The 25,452-nt window shown below is 49.3% G+C and overlaps 2 protein-coding genes and 1 long non-coding RNA gene across 5 annotated transcripts in view; 2 read left to right on the top strand and 1 right to left on the bottom strand.

Annotated features, from left to right (window-relative positions):
* The window catches only part of SYT13 (synaptotagmin 13), a 34,735-nt gene extending 32,743 nt beyond the window's left edge, over nucleotides 1–1,992 (top strand). For all 3 annotated transcript variants that reach the window (XM_031690597.2, XM_072969842.1, XM_072969843.1), the window contains one exon: nucleotides 811–1,992. In XM_031690597.2, the coding sequence (XP_031546457.1) occupies nucleotides 811–1,115 (305 nt within the window). In that variant the 3' untranslated portion in view covers nucleotides 1,116–1,992. The remainder of the gene's footprint in view (nucleotides 1–810) is intronic.
* A 5,221-nt stretch (nucleotides 1,993–7,213) lies between these two features.
* PRDM11 (PR/SET domain 11) overlaps nucleotides 7,214–25,452 on the bottom strand; it is an 85,626-nt gene continuing 67,387 nt past the window's right edge. The window contains exons 6-9 of the mRNA XM_072969840.1: nucleotides 21,706–21,893; nucleotides 17,160–17,786; nucleotides 13,669–16,181; nucleotides 7,214–7,364 (exon numbers count right to left, since the gene is read on the bottom strand). Coding sequence (XP_072825941.1) covers nucleotides 14,017–16,181; nucleotides 17,160–17,786; nucleotides 21,706–21,893 — 2,980 coding nt within the window. The 3' untranslated portion in view covers nucleotides 7,214–7,364; nucleotides 13,669–14,016. The remainder of the gene's footprint in view (nucleotides 7,365–13,668; nucleotides 16,182–17,159; nucleotides 17,787–21,705; nucleotides 21,894–25,452) is intronic.
* On the top strand, nucleotides 7,755–25,087 carry LOC140698776 (uncharacterized). The gene is made up of 3 exons (XR_012076719.1): nucleotides 7,755–7,962; nucleotides 22,100–22,208; nucleotides 24,992–25,087. It is a non-coding gene; the product is annotated as an uncharacterized lncRNA (long non-coding RNA).

Genomic DNA, 25,452 nt, shown 5'->3' with positions numbered 1-25,452 from the left:
CATAACAAACTAACCACCTGGGGGTGATAATTATAGCAATAAATAGAGAGTAACAATTATTCTCACACTGGCTTGGGAAACCTTGACTAAGGAAAACACAGCCCTAGTCCTGATCCTGATGCTACGGGAAAGCATGTCTAGTGACCTGTTTGCCGATTTCCTGGAGGCTGCTCTGTTGGTGTAGGGCCCGTGGGGGTCAAGGCAGGCTGCCCTAACCCTCCACATGAAGTCAGGATCCTCGAGTAAAACTTGCAAAAGAACAGATGAGAACTCAACCAACTAGCAGGAGACCTACTGTCTTAACAGTAGACAAACACGCTTAGATGGAGACCCAAAGGGGTGATGATGAGAGGATGGCTTTGTTTTTCTGGTCTGAGTTTAAAATCAAGCTGCAGGACATCTGAGCTGTCATCCTGGGCTTGGTATGATGTGGGACATGAAGACACTCGGAAGGGCTCACGACAAAGCTTTCCTGGCCATCCTTCAGCCTGACCCAATCAGGGGCCACCCATTGACCAGCCTTATATGTTGTGCTATGGTCTGTTTTCCATACTTGAGACAGGAGCTTTTGTCGTATCCCCATGGCGAGACCAGGGCGTGCCATATGGTGGGCATCTGATAACTGTTGAATGAATACATGGCCCATGAGGTAGGGGGAGGGGTGGGAGAGAGGGGACCTCAATGCAGATCTTGAGCCAGAGACCCTGTCTCCCTATCCCCAAAAGGGAGCATCCTCCAGGGTCCCACCGCACTCCAGAAGCTCACTCTTGGCCCTTCCCTCTGTCTCTTTTCCCCTCTGCCCCTCCTCAGATGTCTCAGTCCGGGTGACCTTAAAGCACCAGGCTCAGAAACTGAAGAAGAAGCAGACGAAACGAGCCAAGCACAAGATCAACCCTGTGTGGAACGAGATGATCATGTTTGAGCTGCCGGATGACCTGCTGCAGGCCTCCAGCGTGGAGCTGGACGTGCTGAGCCAGGGTGCCGAGGGGCAGAGCTGCACACTCGGGCACTGCAGCCTGGGCCTCCACGCCTCGGGCTCCGAGCGCAGCCACTGGGAGGAGATGCTTAAGAACCCGCGCCGGCAGATCGCCATGTGGCACCAGCTGCACCTGTAGCTGGCCACCGGGGCTGCCTCCCTCCTTGGGCACAGCCCGTCCCTCTAGCCCCAGCTGTCCTCTGTGACCTCCTCTTGTGCCCTATCCACATTCTGACACCAGAAGACAGACATGTGTGCAGAGACCCGGACCCTATTCCTCTCCCATCACACTCTCGTTTCTAAAAAATGAGCAAGGCTGGGCAGGGCAGGGCAGAGACGGGACATCTGGGTCACTGAGGAATGCATTTTGTTCTGGGTTATTGAAGAGATGCTTATCAAATTACCAAACACAGCTCATGTGCAGGTACTGCAGCGGGGGTCGGGCCAGACTCAGAGAAAGCTTAATTTGGGGAATAATGGATGCAAAGAATGGGCTTTTCAAACATAAGCATTTCATAAGTGTGGAAGGAAATGAAATCTCTTGGATTATCTCATAAGAATTAGAGACTGTCAGGGTGGGACGGAATTTTAGCCAGCATTAAATCATGCTTCTAATCCAAGCAGCAACTAGCCCAGCAGTTCTCAAACCTTAGTGTGTGAAGAATCACCAGCAGATTCCGGGACCCTGCTTTATACATTCCAAATCCGTATTCCTGGCTGAACCCCAGGAGCCTGCATTTTTAACAAGGACTGAGTGGTTTTAATGCTGAGGCTGGGGCGCTGCTCTTGAAGAAAGCCCTCTTACAACAGCCTAGACGGGGATTCACAGTCCTCATCGGGCCCCCAACACCTGGGGCAGCCAGTGTCAATGCTGGACACCTTAACTGTCAGTGTGAAATTTGGGAACTTTCATTTTTTATTTAAATATTTGAATTCTTAATGTTTTTATTTGTGCTTTTCCGCTCCTTCTCTTGGACTGAATTTTGTGCTTTCTATTAAATAATTGTATTGTCTCATCACAAAATCAGTTTATATTATACTCGGGGAGACCTTCTATGACCAGGGAGAGGTGGGATCTCCTGTTAGTTACTGGGCGCTGGTTGTCACGTCCACCATCATCACCAAAGGGACCCTCTGAGTCAGACCTGTCCCTTATCAGCATAGCAGTCATTTGAGGAGGAATTCAGTTTAGGGCATGTATTCATTTAGTCTGACTCTGTGGAAGTGGAGAAGGAAATGAGGTCCTTTGCAAATGTGCCTCCTTCCTTCCCGTTTTAGGGCCTGTCACCTTAATCAGTAAATAACCAGCAGCTAGGTTTCAAATCACTACCGTATTATTCCAAATAGCTGTCCACATCATTAAGTGTATTATGAGCCCTGCTGAGCGGATATAATATTTTTCTGGGAACCAGAATTCCTCGGTCCTTTTGGCGGCCACCTGTCAAATAGGACTAATGACATGGCAGCTGTCTCTATGAATGATATGACAGATGAAATAGTTGTAGAGCTATAGGTAAAGTCATCCAACATCTCAGCAGTTGGCCTAGAAATTCATGACACTGAGTTTTACAATTCACCTAATGACAATTATAGCTCGCTATGTAAGTGTAATTAACAAGAGAGAGGATAGAAAAGCTGTGCTTCCCCACCAAAACTCCGTCTTGGCGAATTTTAAATTACCCAGAGATATCAGACTACCAGATCAAAGTCTTCAGTAATCTTTGCATCAGCTTACCTGGTACCAGATCCATTTGCAATCTGCTACCAAATTAGAGTAACTGAGTCTGTGCGAAGACACTGGATCTTTCTTTGAAAGGAACACCTTGTCCTTTGCCAGGGAGCCTTTTCTAAGAAGTGCATGAAGCAGAGGTGAAAATAAAGTGAGAAGCTATCTCAGACCGGGCTGTCGCCCACAGGGTGATCTGGCTCTGTCACATACACAGTGATGGGGCTAGAGAATTGGGTGTCCAGTCTCATTAATCTGTGACCCTACTTCTTGCATCAAATCCGTGTGTATTTTTTGAGCACCGACTGATCAATTGTGTGCATCTGTCCATTTCAATTGGAGATATGACTCTTAGTGTAGACTGAGTCACAAATCACCCCACATGATGTTATGTAGAGAGTGCAAGACGGGAGAGCAGCTCTTCAGGGGCAATTCCTTTGGGATAGAAGGGCGTCCTGGGCTGCAGGCTGCAGAAGCTCATACCAGAAGGAAGTGAGGACCACCAGAAGAGAGTCCTTGTGATTTCTTCTTGCTGCCTGTGTTTCCTGTTGTCAATGCTAAGTGTGTGTCTGTTTTGCAGTCATGAACTAAAGCACAAAAAAGACGCATGAGACGTAGTCATATGTCTGGTGTCACACTTTGGAGCAAAACCTTTCAGTGTTAAATAAATAATTTCCAACAGAGTCAGTTTCCTGGTGGGTTTTTTTTCCCCCTTTCCTTAATATTTTAGACATAAAATGCAGAAAAATAATTTGATAAACAGTCATGAACTCCTGCCACTTTTTATAAAACTTAACAAATAGAGTTAAAATCCCCTCAGCCCTTTGGTCAGGAGGCCACCATCCTGAATTTGGGGTTTCTCACCCCAAGCCTTTCTTTATGTTTTTACTACATAGATATAGAAACTCTGAGCACAATAGAATATTTGATGTGTTTTTAATTTTAAATTGTATCACACTACTTTTGCTCCACGTTAAATTTTGAGCTTTACCCATGCAGATATATGTATCTAGTTCATTTACTTTTTCTGTTGTTATATTATATTCCAGTGTATGAATATACCACAGTCCCACTCTCCTGTTGATGTATATTTAGTAATTTCTTTCTTTTTTTTTTTTTTCTGTTAAAAGAAATGCTGGTGTGAATGTTCTGAAGCAAGGCCTCTTGGGGCTTTAACTTCATTCTAAAAAGGAAAATTAGGTAGAAACTAGAGACTTCTCTTTCTCTAACATCCCCCAAAGAAATATTCCCATCACTGAAAGAATCAAGTGCAGTGGCCCAGGTTTCACCTCTGCTCTGGGTAGTGGTGGGTGGGGGCTGGAGGAAGGTACTTCCAGAGTCCTGTCATCTTAGGCCCTCCTGGTGGCTGCTGCAGCCCTGGCTTCTGGAAGAAGAGGCTTAGGCATTAAGCCTGGGGCAGGGCCTGAATTTTCAGGTTAGTCAGAAATCAACCAGGTCACAGGGAATTAAAACCAAAGGCTCTTAAAAAGGATAAATGAGCCATAAAGAAAGCCTTCGCTTTCCAGGACTATGCACATTATTCTTTATTTTATATTGTATACATATTTATGATATTTTAAAGACAGCCAGGATTTTTATATTCATAATAAAATAGGAGAAGCAGGTCTTATCCCACATAGCCAAATATTGTGTAGACGATGTTTCAGAGGTAACTCTGAATATGGTCCCCAGAGCCCAAAACTAATATCTGAGAGTCTGGATTTATTTACATGGAAGAGAGAAGAAGAGTTCATTGATGCTTTATACCGGGCTTCCCACTGAACCACTTTAAATAACAAACTCTGCTCCTGCCTATAAAATGAATCAAGTCTAGAGTATTGCTTTTAGGAGCTGAGAACTTGCAACCCAGCTGGGCTTTGTCGCTGCCACCTCCATGGTCCTGGGTAAGTCACTTGTCTCTGGGCTTGTTCCCACATCTGTAAAATAAATTTAGACAAAATGATCACTCTTCAAGCTTCAACGTTTTGTGATTCGCTAATAGAGGCTTTTCACACGTACCTTTGGCCTCCAGGCTCATGCATAAAACAAACCAAATGCAATTCCATATGTACCTGCCCTCCCTGCCCTGGAACCTGGTGTCCTGACAGCCCCCCACCCACCTCCAGACAGTATGTGCAATGTTACCTGAGGCTCTGAGTCAGTCTCTTCTCATTTGCTTAATTACTAATGGAGCCGACGGTAATTTTCCACACAAGAGTTTCTATATTTTTAGAACCAATTGGAAGCACCACCATTTCAAGAGCTCGGAACCCTAGCATCTGTCCTGTCTCCCTCCCTGGGCAGATGCCTGACCAGGACAGAGCAGCGGGATGTGGTTGTGGATGGCTTTAAGGGGCTGGGCATTTTCTTGGTACCAGCCTTGGAGAACTAACCCCTGCTCCCCTCCCCTTGCCTCCTGAAGGTGAGCCGGCACAGATGGCCCCTGGCGGGGACCTCAGCAGCTTCTCCAAACCAGAGAGGGAGGCAGGCGCCTACCTGGGAGGAGGTGGGAGGAAGCCAGACTTAGGTCTGGAAGCCAGGCGTTGCCATAGAAACCAGTCTAGTGGTGGCTCCTCCTCAGCCGGGTGTGGTCTCCTCTCAGCACAGCCTTGGCTGGAGCCTGGTTTCCCATCCCAATCTCCCAAGTCTCTTTCTTGGTGTCTCAGGGCAGCTTGTTGGCAAGTGGGTGATGGCAGAAATGCTATTTCAGAAACTCAAGGATTTAAACCAGGGACAAGCAAGAAGAAATCTGTTTTTCCAGCGGCAAACCAACCAACCAATCAACCCTCTATGCAGTTCCCTTTCCCTCGTGAGCCAGGTGAGGTGAGCTGCGGAGTAGAAGAAGGTACCCAGGGGTTCTCTCCAGGCTAAGAAGGAAATGGTGAATCAGGCAGAGGTCTCCAAGCCAGCTGTGGCGTCGGTGTTGGTGGCTCTATATTACAAGTCACAGGCAAACCCTCACCTAGGGTAGGCCCAGGAATTCTGGGTTAGAGCAGGGAACCCCAAACGTCATAGCACATGCTTCATCCTGATGTAAGAGGGAACAATGACAGTGATAAGAACCCTAGTCACCATGTTGTAAGTCACTACTCTGTGCTGAGCCCTGAAGACCCACTCAGAGAAGTGATTTGTCCAAGGTCTCACAGCTTATGAGAGGTAGAGTGGGGGTTTGAATCTGGTACAGCTCTAACCCTAGAGCCAGTCTCTGACTTACAACCAGTGGCCACGGGTCTTTATTGGAAAGGTAACAGATGCATAGGCAGTAGTTTTGAAATATTACGTGGAACCATGGCCTCTGAGTATCGCCATGCTGAAGGAGCCAGAAAAGTTCTCTTCCCTGGGGGAATTGAGAGCACCTGCCTAGATGGGGTGGAGCGTTTATCCAAAGGACAAGAGCAAGCTCGAGTGGAGGAGAGCTCCAGTATCTCAAGGGCAACCTCGAGCTTTGTAGAGAAGGGGCAGGGTCAAGGCCAGGTGTAAGCAGGGGTCAGGTGCTTGGGCAGCTGAGGAGAAGAGGGAGGGAAGGGAGTGGACTAGACCTCTTCCTTACCATGTCCTCTAAGCCCTGCTTTGGGGAGACTAAACTCAAGCAAGTGCGTATGGAAGGTCTTTCTTTTCCTTGCTTCCCAGTGATGAATTCATTAGCATGTTCCAGATAGGGCTGCAAAGGTGGGTCAAAGCCAATGGCCAGCAATGGGGTGGGGCTGACCCTGATTCACCTGGGCTGGTTAGGCATGGAGAGCTATGCCCCTTTGCTCCTTTCTCCCCACTCCCCCTCCCTTGGGAAAACAAGAGAACCAGAACATTCCATGGGGATTGTGGAGTGGCTTTCACGAAGGGAAGCCTCCAAGTGACAAAGGGGCAGAGAGAGACCAGGCTGGGAGGAGGGTGGCAGGCACTGAGCAGGCTGAGGTTCAGAAAAGGGAAGAGGGAAGGCCCAAGACAGGTAGCTAGGAGAGGAGGAGGGCTCAGCATACTGGGAGGAAACAGTATCAGCACTTTTCTGTGTCTTTATTGAATGTACGCCCACCTTCTTTCTAAAACAATTTGGGTGAAACATTACTTATCACCCACACCAATACCAGTTCCATTAGCAAACCATCAAGGAAGGACCCCTCTCCCCCGGGTATCAGGTCTGCCAGTGGAGAATCACACAAGGCAGTTGGAGGCAGAATTAGAACCCGTTTATCTGCAATAGCTCTGTGCTTTTCCTCAAAGGGATTTTTGTGGGATAAACGCATGCGGGGGCAGATAGATTTATTTTAAATGGTTTTGGTTGCACCTCTTTTTGGCCCAATGGGTGGGCGGGACATGTAGGTTACCTGCTGGAAGTGGACGCGAATGGGGGAAAGTGAGAACTGCAGGAAGGGACTTAGAAGGCTGCCTCCTCCTCCTTCTGACATGGCCACAGGCAGGCATCTAATCTGACACCCAAGCATGGGACCCATTCTGAATCGCCCCCAGCACAGGCTGGGATAGAGGCACGAAGGCAGAGATTCGACCTCGGTGAGTAAATTTAAATGCTTTTATTAACAATCTTCTTACATTACAAGGATAATATGACAAAAGGAAAGTTTCTGCGTACATATTATGATAAACCAACATAGCTCTATTTGTATCCAGTGTTCTAGGTCCCGTCACACAGGTACTATAAAGCGTAGTCTGCAAAATAATAACATCAAGAGTTTTTTTTTAAAGAAAGAAAGTATTAACATATTAATATGTATGTGATAATAGACTCCTAGGTATTTCCCCCCACCCCCACTTTATTTTTCCTTTGTGATTGAAATGAAATGGTTCAGCAGCGTGGGGGTGGAGAGAAGGAGAGAGACGGGGCTGAAAAAAGACGGAATCAGACTGCTGGCTCTTCCGGAGAGACAAAAGTGAAGACTGATGGGTGCCCCGAGGGCAGCCTGGCCCGTGTCTTTTTGTGAGCAGTTGGAACCGGCTGTCCTCCTCTGGACGGAGGGCCCGGCGCCCTTGACGCCCCGTGGTGTGCGCTCTCTCTGAGGTACAGTGCATTGTGGGATTGCAACCGGGGGATGCCCACCCCCGGCCACGGGTCTGGTCCACCGCAGCGGGAGGCTCCGGCCGGGCCTGGTCTCTCTTGAACCAGGCACTGGAGGGTGTTCGGAGACCCGGTTGGCAGCTAGCTGTGGCTCGAGGAGACCCAGGCGGACGTGGAGGGGAGAAGAGGTGGGCATTGGCAGAACAGACCCGCCCTGGACGGTTAGGTACGGGGGCTCTGCTGGAGACTGAGGTAAGTTGGTAAGATGGTAGGGAAGAGCAGGACAGGGTCGGAGGAGGCCCAGAGATGGGAGATAAGCGCCTTTGGCGAGCCAAAAGGCAGAGGCTGGTCTAGAGAGCAGGGGATGCAGTGGCCCTCTGTCTCCCATCATCTGTAGCCCCTCCTTCCCAACCTCTCCGGGAAAAAAACGACCGAGAGAAACCTGGAAGTGAACGGGTTTCTGATTCTGTCAGGGCTGCACAAGCCCTTCGTCGTGCTGCCAGTGGCACCAGTGATCCCTCAGGCCCCCAGACATCTCCGCCATGTAGGGGTGGGAGCAGGGAACAGGCTGAGGAAGGCGCCCTCCCCAGAGGAAGTGGGTGAGCTTGGGGCATCCGGCTCAGCCTCTGCCTCGAGTCACAGAATCAGAACAGTGTATGTGAACTAAGCCTGCCTATTGCGGTGCCGGTGGGGTGAGGGCTCACTGGGCCTCCGTGCAGGAGAGGGAAGAGCGTTGTCCTGAGTACAGCCAGCAGCAGCAGCTGTGCAAAGTGGGCGGGGCCAAAGCCCTGCTTCTGAACTTGAGTTGCTACTGAATTTATGAGTGTGCGGATACGTCTCTCTCACCCTTCCCCATTAGCTGATGCCCCCTGCTCTGCCCAGAAAGCCTCTGGATGGTGGGCAGCGCCGGCTGGCGATGCTGTCCTGGCAGACGGTGATGGAGTGAGCCAGGGAGGCCAGGACGGCTGTACTTCAAGGTTTGGCCTCTAGGGGGCAGCAAAAGCATCTAAAGGGGTTGGGGGCTGCATCTTTCCTGGACCTTTCTGGGTCCAATTTGCACCTTTCCTATTGCCACCAACGCTGCTCATTCCTGTGCTGGGAGGGTATTTGGGGAAATTGTGCAGTGGTCCCTCCACCAAGGGTCAGGGACCACATCCGACTGCCAAGCAGCAGTGACCACCCAAGCGTAGGCTCGCAGGGGGATGAAAGGGGCACTTCAGCTGGAGCTCAAGGGGTGAATATCTCCTTCCAAACTCAGACCAAGTCTGTGGGAAAGGAGAGAAAGTGCACGGAGAGGGCCAGGACCTGGCTACTCTCTTCTCCAACACTGCAGGTAGGAGGCCCCGTTCCCAGCAAACCCTGCCTGCTCAGCTCCCCATCAGCTCCCCTGCAAAGGCTCTGCCTCCTCCCTCTTCTCACAACACAGCGACAGGCTTTCCTGCTGCTCTCCCAGCTCTCTATAGACTATTTTTATATCTATTTAAAACATAGAAATGTATAAATATATAGGATATTATTTATAGATATATAGACGTGATTTAATCTCTTACTCTGTGTGTATACGTACTGCATATGTCCATATATACAATATATATGCTGTAGCATTTGTATTATACACTGCACATACCCCTGCTTCCATGCACTCTCCTAGGGAGACTGGATTGCATAGGTATTTCCAGGGCGATACCACTTGAAGGGGTGGGGGATTGGGGAGAGCCAGATGGAAGAGGAGGGCCGTACCATTTTCCTCCCAAAAGGGCACTTTTTCTTCCTCTGGCTAACACACAAAGATCACCTCAAAGGCTTCTTAAAATATCACAGCTCCATCCACTTAGCTAAAGCACCCTGTCAACAGAGAGCAGAGAGAGGCCTCCCCCAAGCAGGAGAAGGGCCCTGTGTATCTCTTGACATATAATCTTCCCTCCTCAGGATTGGGGGAGAAAGCCAGCCTAGAACCCGGGGCCCAGCACCGCCTCTCCCAGGAGGCTGGTGTCTGGAATGGGACTGTCCCAAGCTCACCTGCCCTCCGAACAAGCCTTTCTCGTCTAAGGAGGCCTGGCTTCCCCGCTTTGGCTGTCCCAGGCTGACCTGGCTGGGCCTGCTGCTTGAAGGGGCAAGGGGGGTGTCAGGTCCAGAGCCTCCTGCCCAAATTGGGTGTAGGCACCAAGAAAAAGCACAAATCCTACTTGGAAATCCGCCCGGACCAGAAGCCAAAAGCAGATCTAGAGACAGAATCCCTGCTCCTACAGGGTGTGGGAGAGTAAAGCAAAGGGGAGGGGGAAATCTAGAAAAGAAGTTGTATGTCAACTCCCAAGCCACTTCCTGGACCCCCGAGGCTCCAGGTGACCAGCTAAAACGGTGCCCGCCCCTCCAGCCCAGACTGGGCCAAGCCTGTAATCCATCCCAGTCTTTCCACCATTATTTTCAGCATTCTACATGCTTTTACCTGTTTCCTCCTTCTTGGTATCTCTTCTAAACAATGAGAAAATATTAAACATCACCTTAAATAATGATAAGGTCCTTCCTCCAAATGAAAGGGTCAACATAAGCAAGTCAAAAAGAGGGGGCTCAGCAAGACAACTCAACTTGGAAACATGAAGCAGGGGCCCCAGCTGCCCTCGATTCAGGGCCCAGCACTGAACGCGGCCATCCAGGGGTCCTGGAGGTCGAGCCTGCTCTCATCCTCAAGTGAGAATGAGGAAACGAGGGTCTACCCAGAGCTATAGGATGTCGCCCATAGCCAGCCAAAAAAAAAAAAAAAAAAAAGAGAAAAGCTGGTGTTGTGGATGCCTGGACTCTCACATTCAACCAGGCAGGCAAAACTTGGGGATTCAGACATAGCAGGAGTGCAGCCAGGGCTGGGCTGTCCTTAGGTTTCACAGACACAAGATGGCAATGAGCCTTTTTTCCCTCCATTGAGGAAAAGAAGACCATTTGAACCACAAGGGCTTCTGGCTCCCAAGCTCCACGATGTATCTGCTTGGCGCGGTTAGCCACAACCTGATCTCACTTCCCACCTGCTCCAGGAACCGAAGAAAGTCACTTATCAGACAAGCTAGTGAGGACGAGTCTCAATGCCAGAGACACAAACCTTTCATTCTAAGCCACTGGCAATCCTAAGCCGGGGGTTGAATTTAAAGACTGTCTCATCCAAAGAGACCACATTTGGGATGCAAGGGCCCCCTGACCACAGCTTTTTAAACCTGCCCAAGGGAGGTTAGACTACCCAAGCATGTGCTTCCCTGGGCTAGACCCTGAGGGTCCCCTCAACCCAAGTGACCTTCTCAAGGAGGCAGAGGAGTGGATACGCCTGGAAGGGAAATCATGGGTAATTGCGTGCAGCATTCACAGGATAGACGCACTGGAGCCTCTGGGGAATAAAGACTCTGTGTAAATTGCAGTGGTGTGTCACCCAAATTGCTCCCTGTCCCAAGGCAAAGTGGCCTTCAGAGTGACATGAGCGCTGGGAGTTAGAGCCACATCCCCAGACTTCAGGACCCTCCAGAGAGCTCTTCCTCTCCAAGGACTGGAGTCTGGCTGGGCGGGGGACAGGCTGCTTCTGGCCCAGAGGCAGGTGGCCAGCTCCCAGCTCTTTCTCTGGAAAGACAGGGTAGACACTGGCATTGGCCCAAAGGATATTTTTTCCCCTCTGGATAAAAATTTGAGTTAATTTTAGCCATGGCCTCCTGAGAGGAAACAGTCGCAGCCCTGACAAGGTATCAGGCAGACATCAGTGATTCTCTCCTGGTTTTCTAACGAGTGGTCCAGGGGATCTCCTGATCTCCTGACATATGGGGTGGGGAGGAACAGAGGCGAGCAGGAGAAGGCGTAAGGCAACTGTTGGCTAGAAGAAAGGACCCCGATCTACTGTTTCTGGCCCACCTTGCCAGCCATCTCTGCCCTCAACCCATCTTAGCCTGTGCGATGTTCAAAGAAAGCTCCTGCAGACATGGTAGTTTGCGTGTGTGGTAGAGAGGGTTGGGGAGGGAAAGGTGGACCCTTGTGCTTTGCACTTGACCACAGTTACTGACCCTGATGGGAGGAGAAGTGGGAGAGATGACATTGGCTTAAAGGTGAGAAGTGGATGAGGCTGGGCATTTCAAAGCGTGAGAAAGGGCACCGGGCCTTTCCTTGCCGGTTCCTGCTAACTCTCTCCTTGTTCAGAGGAGGGTGTGACCAGGGAAGGGGGTGGGGTGGGGTGAATGTCACCAGGCAGGGGTGCATTGATTTGTTGAAGAAGGCAGCATATGAAGCCTGGCAGTGGGACAGTCAGAGAAAACCAGTTGGTTTTTTGTTTTTGTTTTTTAACATGCTACATCACTGTTGAAAACAAACAAAGTTTCAAAAATAATATATAATATATATAATATATTTATATAATGAAAAGCTATTGACTAGCAGCAATGATTCTAAAGTTATCTTAGCACCAAGACCATGGGGGTGGGGGGAGGGATCTGTTGGGGGGTGAAGATCTGACGGGACAAGGAAGGGGGGGTGACATGTTCAGTGTTGATGACAGTTCCACTATGGTTCTCAATGGTGGCATGAGACCTCAGAGACAAGATAAACCAAGAAGGAAGGAAGCCACCACAGTTTTGTAATGTCTGAGCTGAGTAGGTTGGGATGCTGGGGCCGCACCTGTGGCCAGATCACACCATCTTTGCCCACCCTCTGCCAGCTGAGAGGGGTGGCTCCCGGCAGACCACAGGCAAGGCAGATCTTCCTCCCTCCCCCCAGTACGACCTGCACCCACAATTTAGGATCTCTGCATATCACATATGCATACATCAGATGTGGAAACATGAACAGACGTTTTTAACAGCTCACGCACATTTTTTTTAAAACTCCCTTGCGAGGTATACTGGTAATGAAATGAAAAAAGAGCATTGATCAAGACTCCTCTAGCTTAAACCACGACTTGCCTCAGGGAGTAGGCAAGTGGCTATTTCTAAAGCTTATATCGCGGTTGTGTGTGTGTGTGTGTGTGTGTGTGTGTGTGTGTAGGCTGATGCCTTGAGAGTCCTGTCCTACCTCTTGTTTACTCCTTTCCTTTAGGACATCTCTACCCTGTTCAAAAAAGGAAGTGTTCACAGGCATAGATTCCTTACCCACTTTCCCACTACCTTCCTGCCAGGCTTCAGGGCTTGTCATCAGCCTGGTTGCAGAAGAAGGACTCAATCTCTAGAGACTCTCATTGGAGTTACACGTAACCCAGGGCACAACTTGCATTGACATCTCCTGCCACTGAACTCTAGCAGGCATTTCTTGATTATTAAAGGAAAAAAAATAACCCCAACATATATGATTATAAAGACAGAGTATAAATAATTCATGTAAGTTGAATACATACTTTTCATTTTACTTGTTTTAAGCCAAAAATCACTGCCCTACTGGGGTCTGGACTTTTTGGCTCTTCACTCCACCCTCCCTCCCCACCCTAGCCCTGGATCTGAATGGAATTATATTATGTTATCCCACACCAGGTAAAAAACAGGAATGCAAAGAGCTCGAGCCCTCGCCCTTCCCCAGGATTTCAAGCTCGGTTGTAAGGCAATTTTGCCTTCACTATAGCAAGTAAGATGTTTGGGATCCAGGGGGCTGGAAGGAGGGACTCAAAGCCCAAGGACGGGAGAGACACCAGAGGTGGGGAGTGGCAGGTGTCACAGTCTGACCGACACTTTTGTTTCTTTCTGGGACAACGAAGGAACGCTCGTCAGGAAATGAACAAAAACCTCTCAAGCTGAAGTCGGGTGGGTGAGGGGAGAAGTCAAACACCCCAATCCAGCTACCCAGCCCACCCTATCCAAAATCAGAGATCTGATTCAGCTGGACCTGCACGTCCATGAAGAGGCCAAGAACCCCCCTTCGTAAAACCCAACAAGGAAGTAAAAGGCAAGAACATATACCCAAACCCAAACCCCGCAACCCCCAAACAAGAACATAAACAACACGAGCTACCTAAAGGTGATGACAGACCCGTCATTTTAGCTTATGCGTTGGTTGACTGTGAGGTGGGAACACGTGTGGCCCCAGCACATGCTTCTGTGAGTGAAGATGAGTTTCCACATGTGTCGCAGCTGCCAAATGTTGTAGACTAGAGTCAATTGCCGACATTATTCCTTTCTGAAAGCTCCCAGTAGCTTCTGGTGGACGTGTCACCTTGGTTTTTAAAATTTTTCAGTGTGGGTTTATATATATATATATATATATATATAATATAATATATATTTATATAATATATCAAAGCTTATGAGTATAGATTAAAAAAATATTCAACAGCTTAGTGAACTCTGCAACGCCGGCTCCCTAAATATCCGGATAAAACTCTGACCCATGGTCCGCGGTCTGCAGCACCGGCTTCTGTTCCAGCGCAGACATCCTGCTTAGGACCTCGGCAGACAGTGTGTAACTGTTGCCGGACTTCTCCTCGAACCAGCTGTCCAGGGCTCGCTTGGCATCAAAGTTGGCGATCGGAGGGCCGTTGACAGCGATGGTCAACAGGTCACTGAGCTGCTCCAGAGTCAGGCGAGAGCGGTGGTTTTTGCGAACTCGCTGCAGAGCGTTGCGGCCTTTCTCGCAGCAGGCAGTGGACGTGGGGAGGACTTTGAGGACCTGGACGATCTTGTTCAAGAGCGGAAACCTCTGCTTGTACTTGCAAATGTGGCCGATCAGGTCTTTGAAGCCATTTTTGGTATAGTAATCAGCCTTGAGTTCTCGCCACTCCATCAGCAGACTCCCCCGGGGGTCCAGCCCTTCCCTACAGACATCCCGGGAGAAGGTGGGGATGGTCTCCAGGTGATCAAATATCTGAACCATGTCCTCCTTGCCGTAGCTCACGAGTTCCTCGCTGTTCCTGGGCCAGGCGGCCAGGTCGAACACCTGGCAGGCCTTCACGAAGAGCCGGCTGCGGGAGTCGAACCTCTGAGCTAGGATCACTTGGGTCTTCTGGCAGATCTTCTCCCGGATGGACTGGAACTTGGCTTCGGCCACCCTGAGGTTCTTCATCGCGATGCCATTGAAGCTCTCTCGGAAGTTCTCCTCGAACTCCTGCAGGTACTCCCCGGGGGAGTCGGCCAGCCGGCTGATCTCCTGGATGGCCTCCTCGATCTTGTCGTCCACCTGGGACACCAGGAGGTACTCACCTTGGAAGACGTAGGCCAGGCGTGAGAGCACGGCGATGACGTCCAGGAGAAAGTAGATGAGCTTGATGGACTGGTAGTCCATGAGGAACTGCAGCAGGGCCAGCGCGATGGCCGAGGCGTCCGCCCTCTGGGTCTGGCTGCTGATGTCCTTGAGGTGGGCCACCACCTCCAGGTAGTCCTTGATGAGGGCATTGAGGACGTTCTGCTCTCCGATGATCCACCGCACAGCCCGGATGTCCCCCAGGAACTCCGTCTCCTCGCAGAGGGTGGAGGCCGTGGACCGCAGCTCACACATGAGGCGCGGCGAGTAACGGTAGAAACTCAGCAGCTGCTTCAGGTTGTTCTCCAGCTCCTCCAGGCAGGGGAGCTCCTTCCCGCTGATGGCATCCAGGATCTCCAGGTGGGGCCGGTGCACCATGAAGGGCAGGCACAGCAGCCAAGGCAGCGTCTTGCGGATCGTCATGAACATGCTGGCACGCAGGCTGGCTGTGACGTTGGCCCCGTCTATGCCCAAGCCGACAGTGGGCTTCTCATCCTGCAGCCGGATGCCCAAGGTGGAAAAGGCCCGGTCCAGCGCCTGGAGATAGCTCTCTGTGCTGGAGAACCCCAGTTCCTGCAGGGACAGGAACTCCGTGGCCGGGGGCCCGTCGCTGCTGGTGTATTGGACATAGACGGCCACCGTGTCGGCCAGCAGGTCGTCGCTCTGCCCGTCCAGGATGATACTGAGGCAAGGCGACTGGCGGATGCGCTCCACCAGGTCTTCACGCAGCGCCCGGGCGATGTGATGGATGAGGATCTGGCAGTCTCCCTCGTTCATGTACTGGTCCACCACCTTGAGCTCGCACTTCCTCAGCAGCTCGGCCAGGGGCCGGAAGTCCAGGTAGGGCCTGCCCTCCAGGGCCAGGTGGTAGGCGGTGTTGAAGAGCAGGGTCATGTTGCGACACATCTCCTCCGTCTTCTCGGGGTGCATGCGGAGCTTGTACAGCTGCAGACACTTCTTGTGCAGGTTGCTCTGGCTGTGAAGCTTGATGGTGTGGATCTTGAACTGCTTGGAGCCGATGATGAAGGCCGAGGTGCGGGAGGACTGCACCGTGTACTGGCGGCAGACGTGGCACCACATCTCGTTGAGGGTCGGGGAGTACCGCAGGAACCAGAACTTCTTCAGCCACTCCTGCTTGAAGCGCCGGATTCGGCGCCCGGTGGCCGATGACATCTTGGAGGGCTCATCCGTGGCGGTCATCATATCATTGGAGACGGATTCGTCTGCCGAATCAACCTCCTGGTCATCATCCTCCATGATGGCGGGGCCGGACACCATGCTTTCTGAGGCTGGAAGACAAATGGGAAAGAAACGTTTATACCTGGTGGGAAAAAAAGTAAATGTTTCCAAAATGAAGGAAATAGTGCCCAAAAGGTAAGCGTTGCATTCTGTGACATAGAAGCCAACGTGTGCCTTATCCTCTTTGGGGATTAGCCATGGTGGCCACCATGCTCTGGGATGCCTGCCCTCACACTCCACTAGTGGGCGCTCAAGGAACTTAAATGTTCTGTATCAGCTGAAACAGCACAACTAGGAGAGCAGAGCTGATGGAGGAACTTAGCACATCAAACATTCCATAGTCATACAGTGAGGAGATGGGACTCATCCCACCACTAATGTGGTTAGGGGAGGCGTGCTGCCCTCCAATGAAGGTAGCTTGAGCCCCAAGTGATTTCGGGACCAGAATGCATTTCAGTTAAGACATGTGCTTTGAATACCTAAACACCTCACTGGAGCTAAGGGATGCAGGTAAAATTGGAAGTGTGCTATGTAAATCTCTGCCTCAGCTGCAGCTGTGTACTGCGAAGCCGTCCTCGTGGTTGACTGACTCTAAAAGATCCAGGCAGCCAACAGAAAAGGACAAAGGCAGCTAAATGCCCTGTATCCCCATCGGGAAGGCTGGGGGCTCTCCCCCAGGGAACACCCTACTTGGGACTGCAAGAGAGAAAGATTGGGTTTAGGAGCCGGGCTTTGGGGGAAGACATGGGAGAAAGGCAACGGGTCAAGAACACAGCACACACCCCTCCTGCAGCGGAACTTCCTTTATTGACGAGGAGGATACAAGGGCAAGACGTGAAGCCCCCACCGGAGCTGTAAGGCGGCCTGTCAGAGGCACCTGAGGGCATGGGCTGCGGCCTGTGCCCACCTCCGAGTCACACGCAGGCTTCCCGAAGGTGACTCCCACAGGGAGCGCTATGCCACCCTCCACACTGCCCACCGCGCGCGTGCTCTTCCCTCCAACAACCATCTCATCCACACCAACTTACCTGCGGGATCTGAGAACTCTGGGAGCTCCAGCACCTGTGCTGGCAACGTGGGGGGCTCGGGAAGCGTGCCAGACTTAAGCATGTCTAGTTCAGCTTGGAGTTCCCGAACCTTCTTCTTTAGGCGGATACAGTTAGGGCAAAAGGAGGTGGTGGGAAGCTCGTGGGGGTCGGACGCAAGGGAAGCCTCGGCAGGACTGTCGGCCTTGAATGACGAAGGCTCCTCTTCTTCATCCTCTAATGGGCCTGCCTCCTTGGAAGCTCCTTGGGGGATCTTCCAGTCCCCCTCCCCCTGGGTCCGGCTGACATTCTGCACGCCATGTGCCATGGTCATCGCGCACTGACTGTACGCATCGTCCTGGTACTTGGGGACCTTCCTGATGACCAGCGAGGTGCTCAGTGCCAGCTGGTGGGCTTCCACCTTTGCAGATTCCAGGGAGGCCTCCAGCACATCCTTGAAAATGAGGTCAATCTTCTTCTTCTTGGCCTGGGGGTGCACGTCCCCCTCATCAAAGCCACGCTTGTAGGGACTTTTGCCCTGTCTCAACACGGGGAGATGATGGGGACCCCTCAGGTCTTCTGGGTTATCCAGACCCTGCTCAGACTTCTCCCTCTGCAACCTCTTCTCTCCTAGGAAGGAAAACCAGGGTGTGAGGAAGTGGGGAAAAGCCCCGAAGAGGAGAAATCAATAGAAAACATAGAGCTCTTGTGAGGAAGTCGCTTGACACATCCCTCTGGGTCTGGACTTGCTGGGGGAGGTGTGGCCAAAAGGGAGGCGGATCACTCCATGGATCTCTAGGTCGAGAGTCAAAGGACCGGAAAAAGTGGGAAGAACTCTTTTAAAGAGACCATTTCAATGGAGCCGTATATATATGAGCTCTATGTTTGTAAGTTGGGAGAAGGCTCTGGGGAAGGGGAGTAGGAAGGTGAGAGACTTGCCATCCCGTCTTCCTAGAAGATGACATCCCACCTGATTAAGCCGGGCGGGATGGTAGCGTGTCTCAGCTAAGTGCGGGTGCAGTCCCCATCCCTCCAGGCTTCCCCTCCGGTCCCAGCAATTGGAAGAGGGCTGCTTCGACTTGGTAAAAGGTAACACGGAACACCGAGTCCCACTCCTTCCTGCTCCCTGTGAGCAAAGCCCGCCTTATGACAACTGTCCTGTCTAATTCTCCCACTGATGAGAAGCCTAGGAGGACGTGAGAAAGCCTGGCCTGAGCCTCTGTGGTTCTCCCTGAAAACTGAGGCAGGAAGAAAAGGGAGGATGGGCTCCAAGACGGCAGGGTCCAACAAGAGGAGGCACAAGGCGCCCACACCGACCCAGTGCATTCTCAAAATATAGCAGCTGTGTTTTCTTACCTGAAATTCCATTCTAAGGACATTTCCTTTTCTATTCCTTTCTGTCATGTAAATTACCTCAAAAATCTTGGTGAGCTCCCCCACAATAAATTACAGTAGCCGGATTTTTCAAAATGGCCAACACAGTTTCATAAATTGCCATAGCTGTGCGGATGCTGCCTGGGGGGGCACAGGTGCTAAGAGGGACCTAGGAGGTCCTGACAGCTGCCTGTGGAGCTAGAAACTCTCGGAGGCTCCCTAGACCAGGGGTGGGGCCCTGGGAGACAGGACTCTGAGCCATGACTCGACCTGAACACATGTTGTAATTAGGCTTCTGGGAGTGGCATTTGCTAAAGGCCTCTGAGTGAAGCTCAAGGGTTCTCCATGTGCATCCAGATGTTCCATGCTGTGACCAGGCCTTGGCATCCTGCTACAGCTGGCACGGGGCGCAGTGCCCCGGCCTGTGTATGGCTCCAGGTTTCCCACAGGTGACAGCACAGAAGGGAGCAACCTAGTCAGGATGCGCCTCTTCCGTCCTCCCATCAGTGTTTAAGGAACGACCTTCTCTCCAAGACTCCTGAAACTCAGGCAGCCCCCTGCAGCCTCATTTCTATAACAACTGAGGGGCAGAAAGGGTAGAGATGAAGAGAACTTTTAAAGAATGCAACATGTTCATATTATAGATCAAACACATGCCCACTAGAATCTCTGCAAGTCAAGGGCCACCCTCTCACTTTCTCACGGACCAATCAGGCAGCAAACAGCTAAGGATGTTGGGGGGTCAAGGCTACGCAGCACCGGATTCCTCATGCCTTCCTGCTTGAGGGCAAGGTTAATCAAATTTCTTAGGATGAGCAGGAGACCTCTTTGGGCTCTAGGCTCCCAGAAAGATCTATGGGTCAGAAAAGACCTTTAAGCATTACGAAACTGATTCTAAAGCCTCATGAAACATGGGGAAAACACACGTAGTAAATCAATGACCCAAACTAGACAAATAAAATATACATTCTTTGAATACATGCATTAGATGCATTCTATTCTTAAAAGATAACCACAAGGAATAATTTATACTCTTCAGGAAGCAGTTCTGGGCTCCAACTAACAGCCCTACTTAATAAAAACTAATAATTCATGCTCTGGCCTTGATCAGGGCTCCAGCCTCTAGTTACGAGGAAGCCCTCTTCCATGTAAGACTTTAAGTGATCCCCCCTCCAGAGCAGGACTGGCACACAGATCTAAGACATCACTGGCCATACCCAGAGTCTACAGGTCCAAAGCCACAGGCTAGGGAGACACACCTAAAGGCCACTCAGCTCCACGACTGCTCCCAAGAGCTTTTGGACCCAGCCCACCCACTTCTCTGGTCTTGCCCCGCAGTGGCTTTCAGCTTCATTTTTGTTTCTTACTTCTCAACCTGGAGGAAAGAATAGCCACTCTTTCCTCCTGCATCTTCACATGTCTTGGGTTATCTCATTTCAAGTCTGTCTGCCATGGTCCTTTGAACCATTCCTGAAAGCTCATGCCCTTCTCTGAGGATTCCCCTTGGGTCTCAGGGCTTTCTGAGGATGATGCAGCTTGAGGTGCTTTGGAGAAGACACTGGGGAGAAAAGGACATTACAAATCCAGAAGAATTCAAGAAGATTATGGCCAAAGGATGGAACCTGTGTCCTTAAATATGACTTCTCTTGGTTTTCTCTTCTTCTGGTGACATGATTCTTTTGGAGACTTTGTGGTGGTCTTCATTCATTTCTTCTTTTATCCATTCAACAAAGGTGTACTGAGCCCCTACCATGTATCAGACTCTTTTATACAAAGCATCTCCAGAGGTCAAATGGAAACCATTGCAGTCACATCATAGAAACAGGCCTTCCCGAGTGTAATTGGCATGTATATGCCCAACCCCCAGCTCCAAACAAGGCAAGAGATGAGTGTATCTATTGGGTCTCCTTTTACTGCCCATCCAATCACCAGATACCTTTTACCAAGTCAGGCAGCAGCTGTGCACTCAATGTCCACAATTTGCTTCGTTCTGCTTTGGTTTTAAACATAGCTTAATTTCAACAGGTCACTCCTACCCCCTTTTTATCTTTTCCACTCATATTCCAAATGAAGCTTTGTTTCCAATAAGTAGCTTGGTCAGGAACTTGATATAGTGGGGGGTCCTTGGTTCCCAGGACCAGATGGACTCTGGGTCTTTGGATGTGTGGTTTTAGTACAAGGAAGGTCCCACTGGACTCCTCAATTTGCCCTGGCATGGCTGAGGATGGAGCAAAAAGGCAAAGGGCTGGGAGCTGGGGAGTATTTTAAACCACTTTCAAATGACTCATTTAAATAGAGCCTGGATGGACACCTACTCACCAGGCCACCACCCATGTATAAGGTTACCTTCCCCCCTCCCTCCAACCTTCTTCTAATGGCGATTGTTCTTTCACAGCATATCATTAGGACTAATAGGAATGAGACCAGGAGGAAGCAGGGAAGAAACTAGTTTTGCCCAGGAGGCCATCTAACACTGCAGGTTAGAGCTTAGACGCCGACTCAGACAGATGTAGGTTGGGAACCTGGCTCTGCTCCTGCTAGCCATGTGATTCCAGGTGAGTCACTGTACTTCTCTGCAGGTTCTGCATTGTTAGATGGGCATAATAATCCATACGATATCATTCATAGTAAAAGGCTGCAACTGAGGGCTTACAATGGTCAAGGCAGACGTTGTTTGAAATGTGTAATGCATATTACCCATCTAATTCTCACCGCACATTTACGGGGCAGGTATGCCTGTGATGATTACATGGGACCATGGGACACCCTAGAAAAACTGCTTAACACAAATTAAGTACTTAGTAAATGTCACCTATTCTTGAAACAGTGGCAGTTTATGACATCCTTCCATCAGTTGGAGTTGGAGGAACAATTTATTTTGATTAAACTTATCAGCTTGGCTTTGGGGACATGTCTCTCTCCGTGATCCTCTGAAATGTCTATAATAGGGCTTCTGACTGTTTCCAAGGAAGGAGAGCACAGCAGGTGGCCACGGCCGGGCCCAGAGCTGCTGCTCAGACCTAGACCATCAGTTCCCCTAGTCCCTCTGGGTCTCTCTGTGGCGGGTGTACTGTATTTTCCATCGGTTTTCCTAGGAAGCTCCTAGAGAAGCACTTCTGGCCTCCCCTGGGGCTCGGCGGCGGGCGTGGCCCTCACCTGGAGTGTGGGCACTCACCTCTGGCCAGGTTGCGGTGGATGGTTTCCTGGGACATGCTGTGCAGGCGCTTCATGTAGTCCTCACTGTACCAGACCCGCAGCCGCTCCCCGGGCCGGATGTCCCGGCACACCCGGAAGTAGATGCGCTCGCTGTGCTGGAAGGCTAGCAGGTTCTGCTCCCTCTCCTCCCGGGAGATGACCACGTACCTGGGGATGAGGGGGACAGGTGAGAACGCATGGGCCACTCTTTGGTGAGTGCCTGCCGGTGCCAGGCGCTGGGCTGGGCAGGTGCCAGTGGCTACAAGTCCACGAGTGTGTGGGCATCTGCAAAAGTCTATAAAGCAGCTGACCTGCTGAAGAAAGGAATACTGGCTAGAGCCAGTCCTTTGTCTTACTGTTCTGTGTGATTTCAGGTAAGCCTCTGAACCTCTAAGAACCACTGTTTTCTGAGACTGGAAAGGATGCCTGCCCTGCCTACCTCCTAGGTTGTGGTAAACACAAGATTCAACACCAGACATACAGGTGATTGGAAAACTGAACTCATCTCATCTATTCTTCACTAATTTTTAACCGTAGGTCTTCCTAGACATCCGCAGGCCCCTGATGGTGGTAAGGGTGAGATCCTTGAACTGTTTCTAGTAAGTCACAAAGCCTAGCAGAAATAACTGCCATGACAAGGGTGCCCATGAGATCAATTAATAAATGCTAGATATCAAAATCTTTAAAAACAGGGGGTCCAGGAGGGACAAGGGAGGTACGTACATAAGAGGCAAGTTAAAGTTAGCAACCAGACATTAACCTAAGTCATTTTAAGGTAAAGAAACTGAGGTTCAGAGAGGCTAAGTGACTTGCCTAAGGTCACACAGCTAATAAACAGGAGAAGGAGAACTGAGGTCTATGATTCCCCACTAGAACTCATGGCTCCTATGTGGGCATGTAAAGCACCAATTAGCAATGCCCAGATAACCTTAAAGTTCTGTTAAGCACTAAGAATCTACAGCCCTCACCCATTCTCCCAGAAATGACATTTCCAACACCCAACCTGCCGCCTCACTCACCTCCAAAAGGTGAGATGACGCAACATCTGTAGAGAAGTGAAGTTACAGATCAAATGGGCAAGAGGAAATTATTGGGAGTTTTAGGGTTCTGTGTTCTGCCTAGGAAATGTGTAGTCAAAAACACAGACTTTTTTCTTATGCTATGATTTGTCTAAAAAGTCAGGGAAGAAATCAAAGTCTGTCCGACTGGCACAGCCCAAAGAATTATACTTGGAGCAGTCCAGGGGGAAACGCTAATTCACAGGAAAAAATCCGAACAGATAATGAACAAATGAAGGTATTCGGCATGACTAATAAGAAAAGAAGCGCAAAGTAGAACATTGTCTTGTTGGCACAGATGATTTGTTTTTTAATGAGGAGTTCTGTATTGGTAAAAGGTGGCGAGAATAGGGTCTCCCACACTAACAGTGGAGAATAAACTGGCACAACTCTATAGGAAACAAATTGGCAATACGTCCAGACTCGAACAAGTATTTGTCCATTTACGTTCACAGCAGTATTATTCACAATAGTCATAAGATGGAAGCAACCCAAGTGTCCACTGATGAATGAATGGATAAAAAAGATGTGGTATACACCCAATGGAATATTAGTCAGCCATAAAAAAGAAGAAAATTCTGACCCAAGCTACAACATGAAGGATCCTTGAAGACACATGCTAAGTGAAATAAGCCATTCACAAAACAACAAATACTACATGATTCCACTTATATGAGGAGTCAAATTCACAGAGACAGAAAGTAGAAGGGTGTGCTGCCAGGAGCTGGGCAAAGGGGAAACAGGGAGTTAGTGTTAAATAGGGACAGACTTTCTGTTGGGGAAAATGAAAGGAGCTCTGGAGATGGATGGTGATGGTTGCCCACCAATGTGAATGTACTTAATACCACTGAACTGTAGGCTTGAAAATGGTTAAGATGCTATATTTTATGTTAACGTGAATTTTTCCAAAATTTTTTTAAAGAACGAAATGCTAATATGCAGATCAACAATGCAAACTCTGCATGCCACCATGCTGACTGTTCCACTATTTATAATAGAGCAAAAGCATTTAAACATCTAATGCTAGAGAAGATTTAATAAACCAGAGTGTATTTGTACAATGGGGTGTTGCTCATCTACAGAAAAATGTTTCCAAAGAATCTTTAATGACATGGAAAAATGGTCCTGATACAATGCAAAGTGAGAACAGTAAGACCGAAAGCTATTTATATTATGGTTCTAATCATGTTTCTAAAACAAGCCTGGGTAAACCACTTGAAGGAAATATACCAGTGTTTTAACAGTGATTATCCATTATAGATGGATCTACTTCTTTGTAATTTTCTGTTCTTTCCAAGTCTTCCTTAATAAGCAATAATTACTGTTATTCATTCTCCCCTACTCTCTAAAAAAAAGACAAGACATACACAAACACCAATTCCAGTACAGGGTGGCAGTAGTGGCAGTCATGGCGGCCAGCAGCACTGGGAATCTACATTTGTGGTACCCCAGGCATAGCATCCCTTACACACAATCTCAGCCCTCCAACTGCAGGACTCTGCCTTTTCTTCATATGCCAGATTTCTTCTGAATGTGCAAACAACTTTCCAGTCCCCAATTTAACAAGAGACTGGGATTTGACATCCAAAATTAATCAACCTTGTGGTTAGCACAGAACGGAACTGAGGTGGATCCACACTTTCTTACTCTCAGATACAGAAAGCAAATCATCCACTCATTTTTTTTCCCCCAGCAAGATTCACTTGAATCACAGTGTATAAGGAAAGAAGAATACAGTCTTCTCTTTTTTCAGTTTCTAAACCGTCAGGTTCTAAAAGCTAGAATTATTTTCTCTGGCACTCAACTTTAAGAGGAAAAGGTAGATGAGGAACATGTAACTATCAGGGATTCATTCAAAAGAGCAACTTGCAGAATACACCACAAGGTTTAGAAAGATTCAAGTCAATTTCACTTTCCATCTCCTGGTGTTTTCCTAGACAACAAGAATCAGTATTTAGGAAGAGAACCCCAAATCTTCATATGGATCACAAAGTACCTTCAAAGGTCAAAATTTGTTCAGCATCTGGTTGTATTTGGTTGTTCTGAAAGTTGGTATTTGAAATACGATATATATGGCAACTCTCAATAAATCATAGCAGCCTGTTCCCCTGAAAAGATGTTTATGCTATATAATTGTTGAGGTAAAGCTAAATGGAGCCAGCTAAGTTCCAACATCAATTACTCCTAATCGGACCTCCCTCTTTTAAGTACTTTGCAGTAACACCCAATGGCTTGATCCACTGCCAGAATCCTTCTGTCCCCACACAACAATCCTCGTATGAAGAACCATGCCTGTCCCATTACACAGCTGTAGGTGAGTAAGAGTCTTTCCTGGAACAAAATGTTTCCAGGGAGTGAAAATCTTTCCATCTGTTGAGTTTCCAGGTCACTACCTCACAGGAGAGAAGGCACAGGGTATGTCAGAGGGCAGTGGAAAATGCCCAGCACAGGCTGACCTGCAAACGCCAGTGCTCATTTGATAGCATTTCAAATTAGACCCGCAGAGTTGGGAACCTCTGAAGCAATCAAGGGGTGGGTAGAAGTGATGGTGGTGGAGTGGTTCTGGACTGAAACTTTTATGATGATAATGGATTGTTTTTATTCCAAACTCTTCATTGACTTGGGGTACTGGATAGATAAGCACTAAGACAACATTTTTCAGACCTCAC

This window comes from Vicugna pacos, chromosome 10, assembly GCF_048564905.1.
Source record: "Vicugna pacos chromosome 10, VicPac4, whole genome shotgun sequence".
In the NCBI taxonomy this organism is placed as follows: domain Eukaryota; kingdom Metazoa; phylum Chordata; class Mammalia; order Artiodactyla; family Camelidae; genus Vicugna; species Vicugna pacos.
This window is presented reverse-complemented; position numbering and strand designations above follow the sequence as displayed.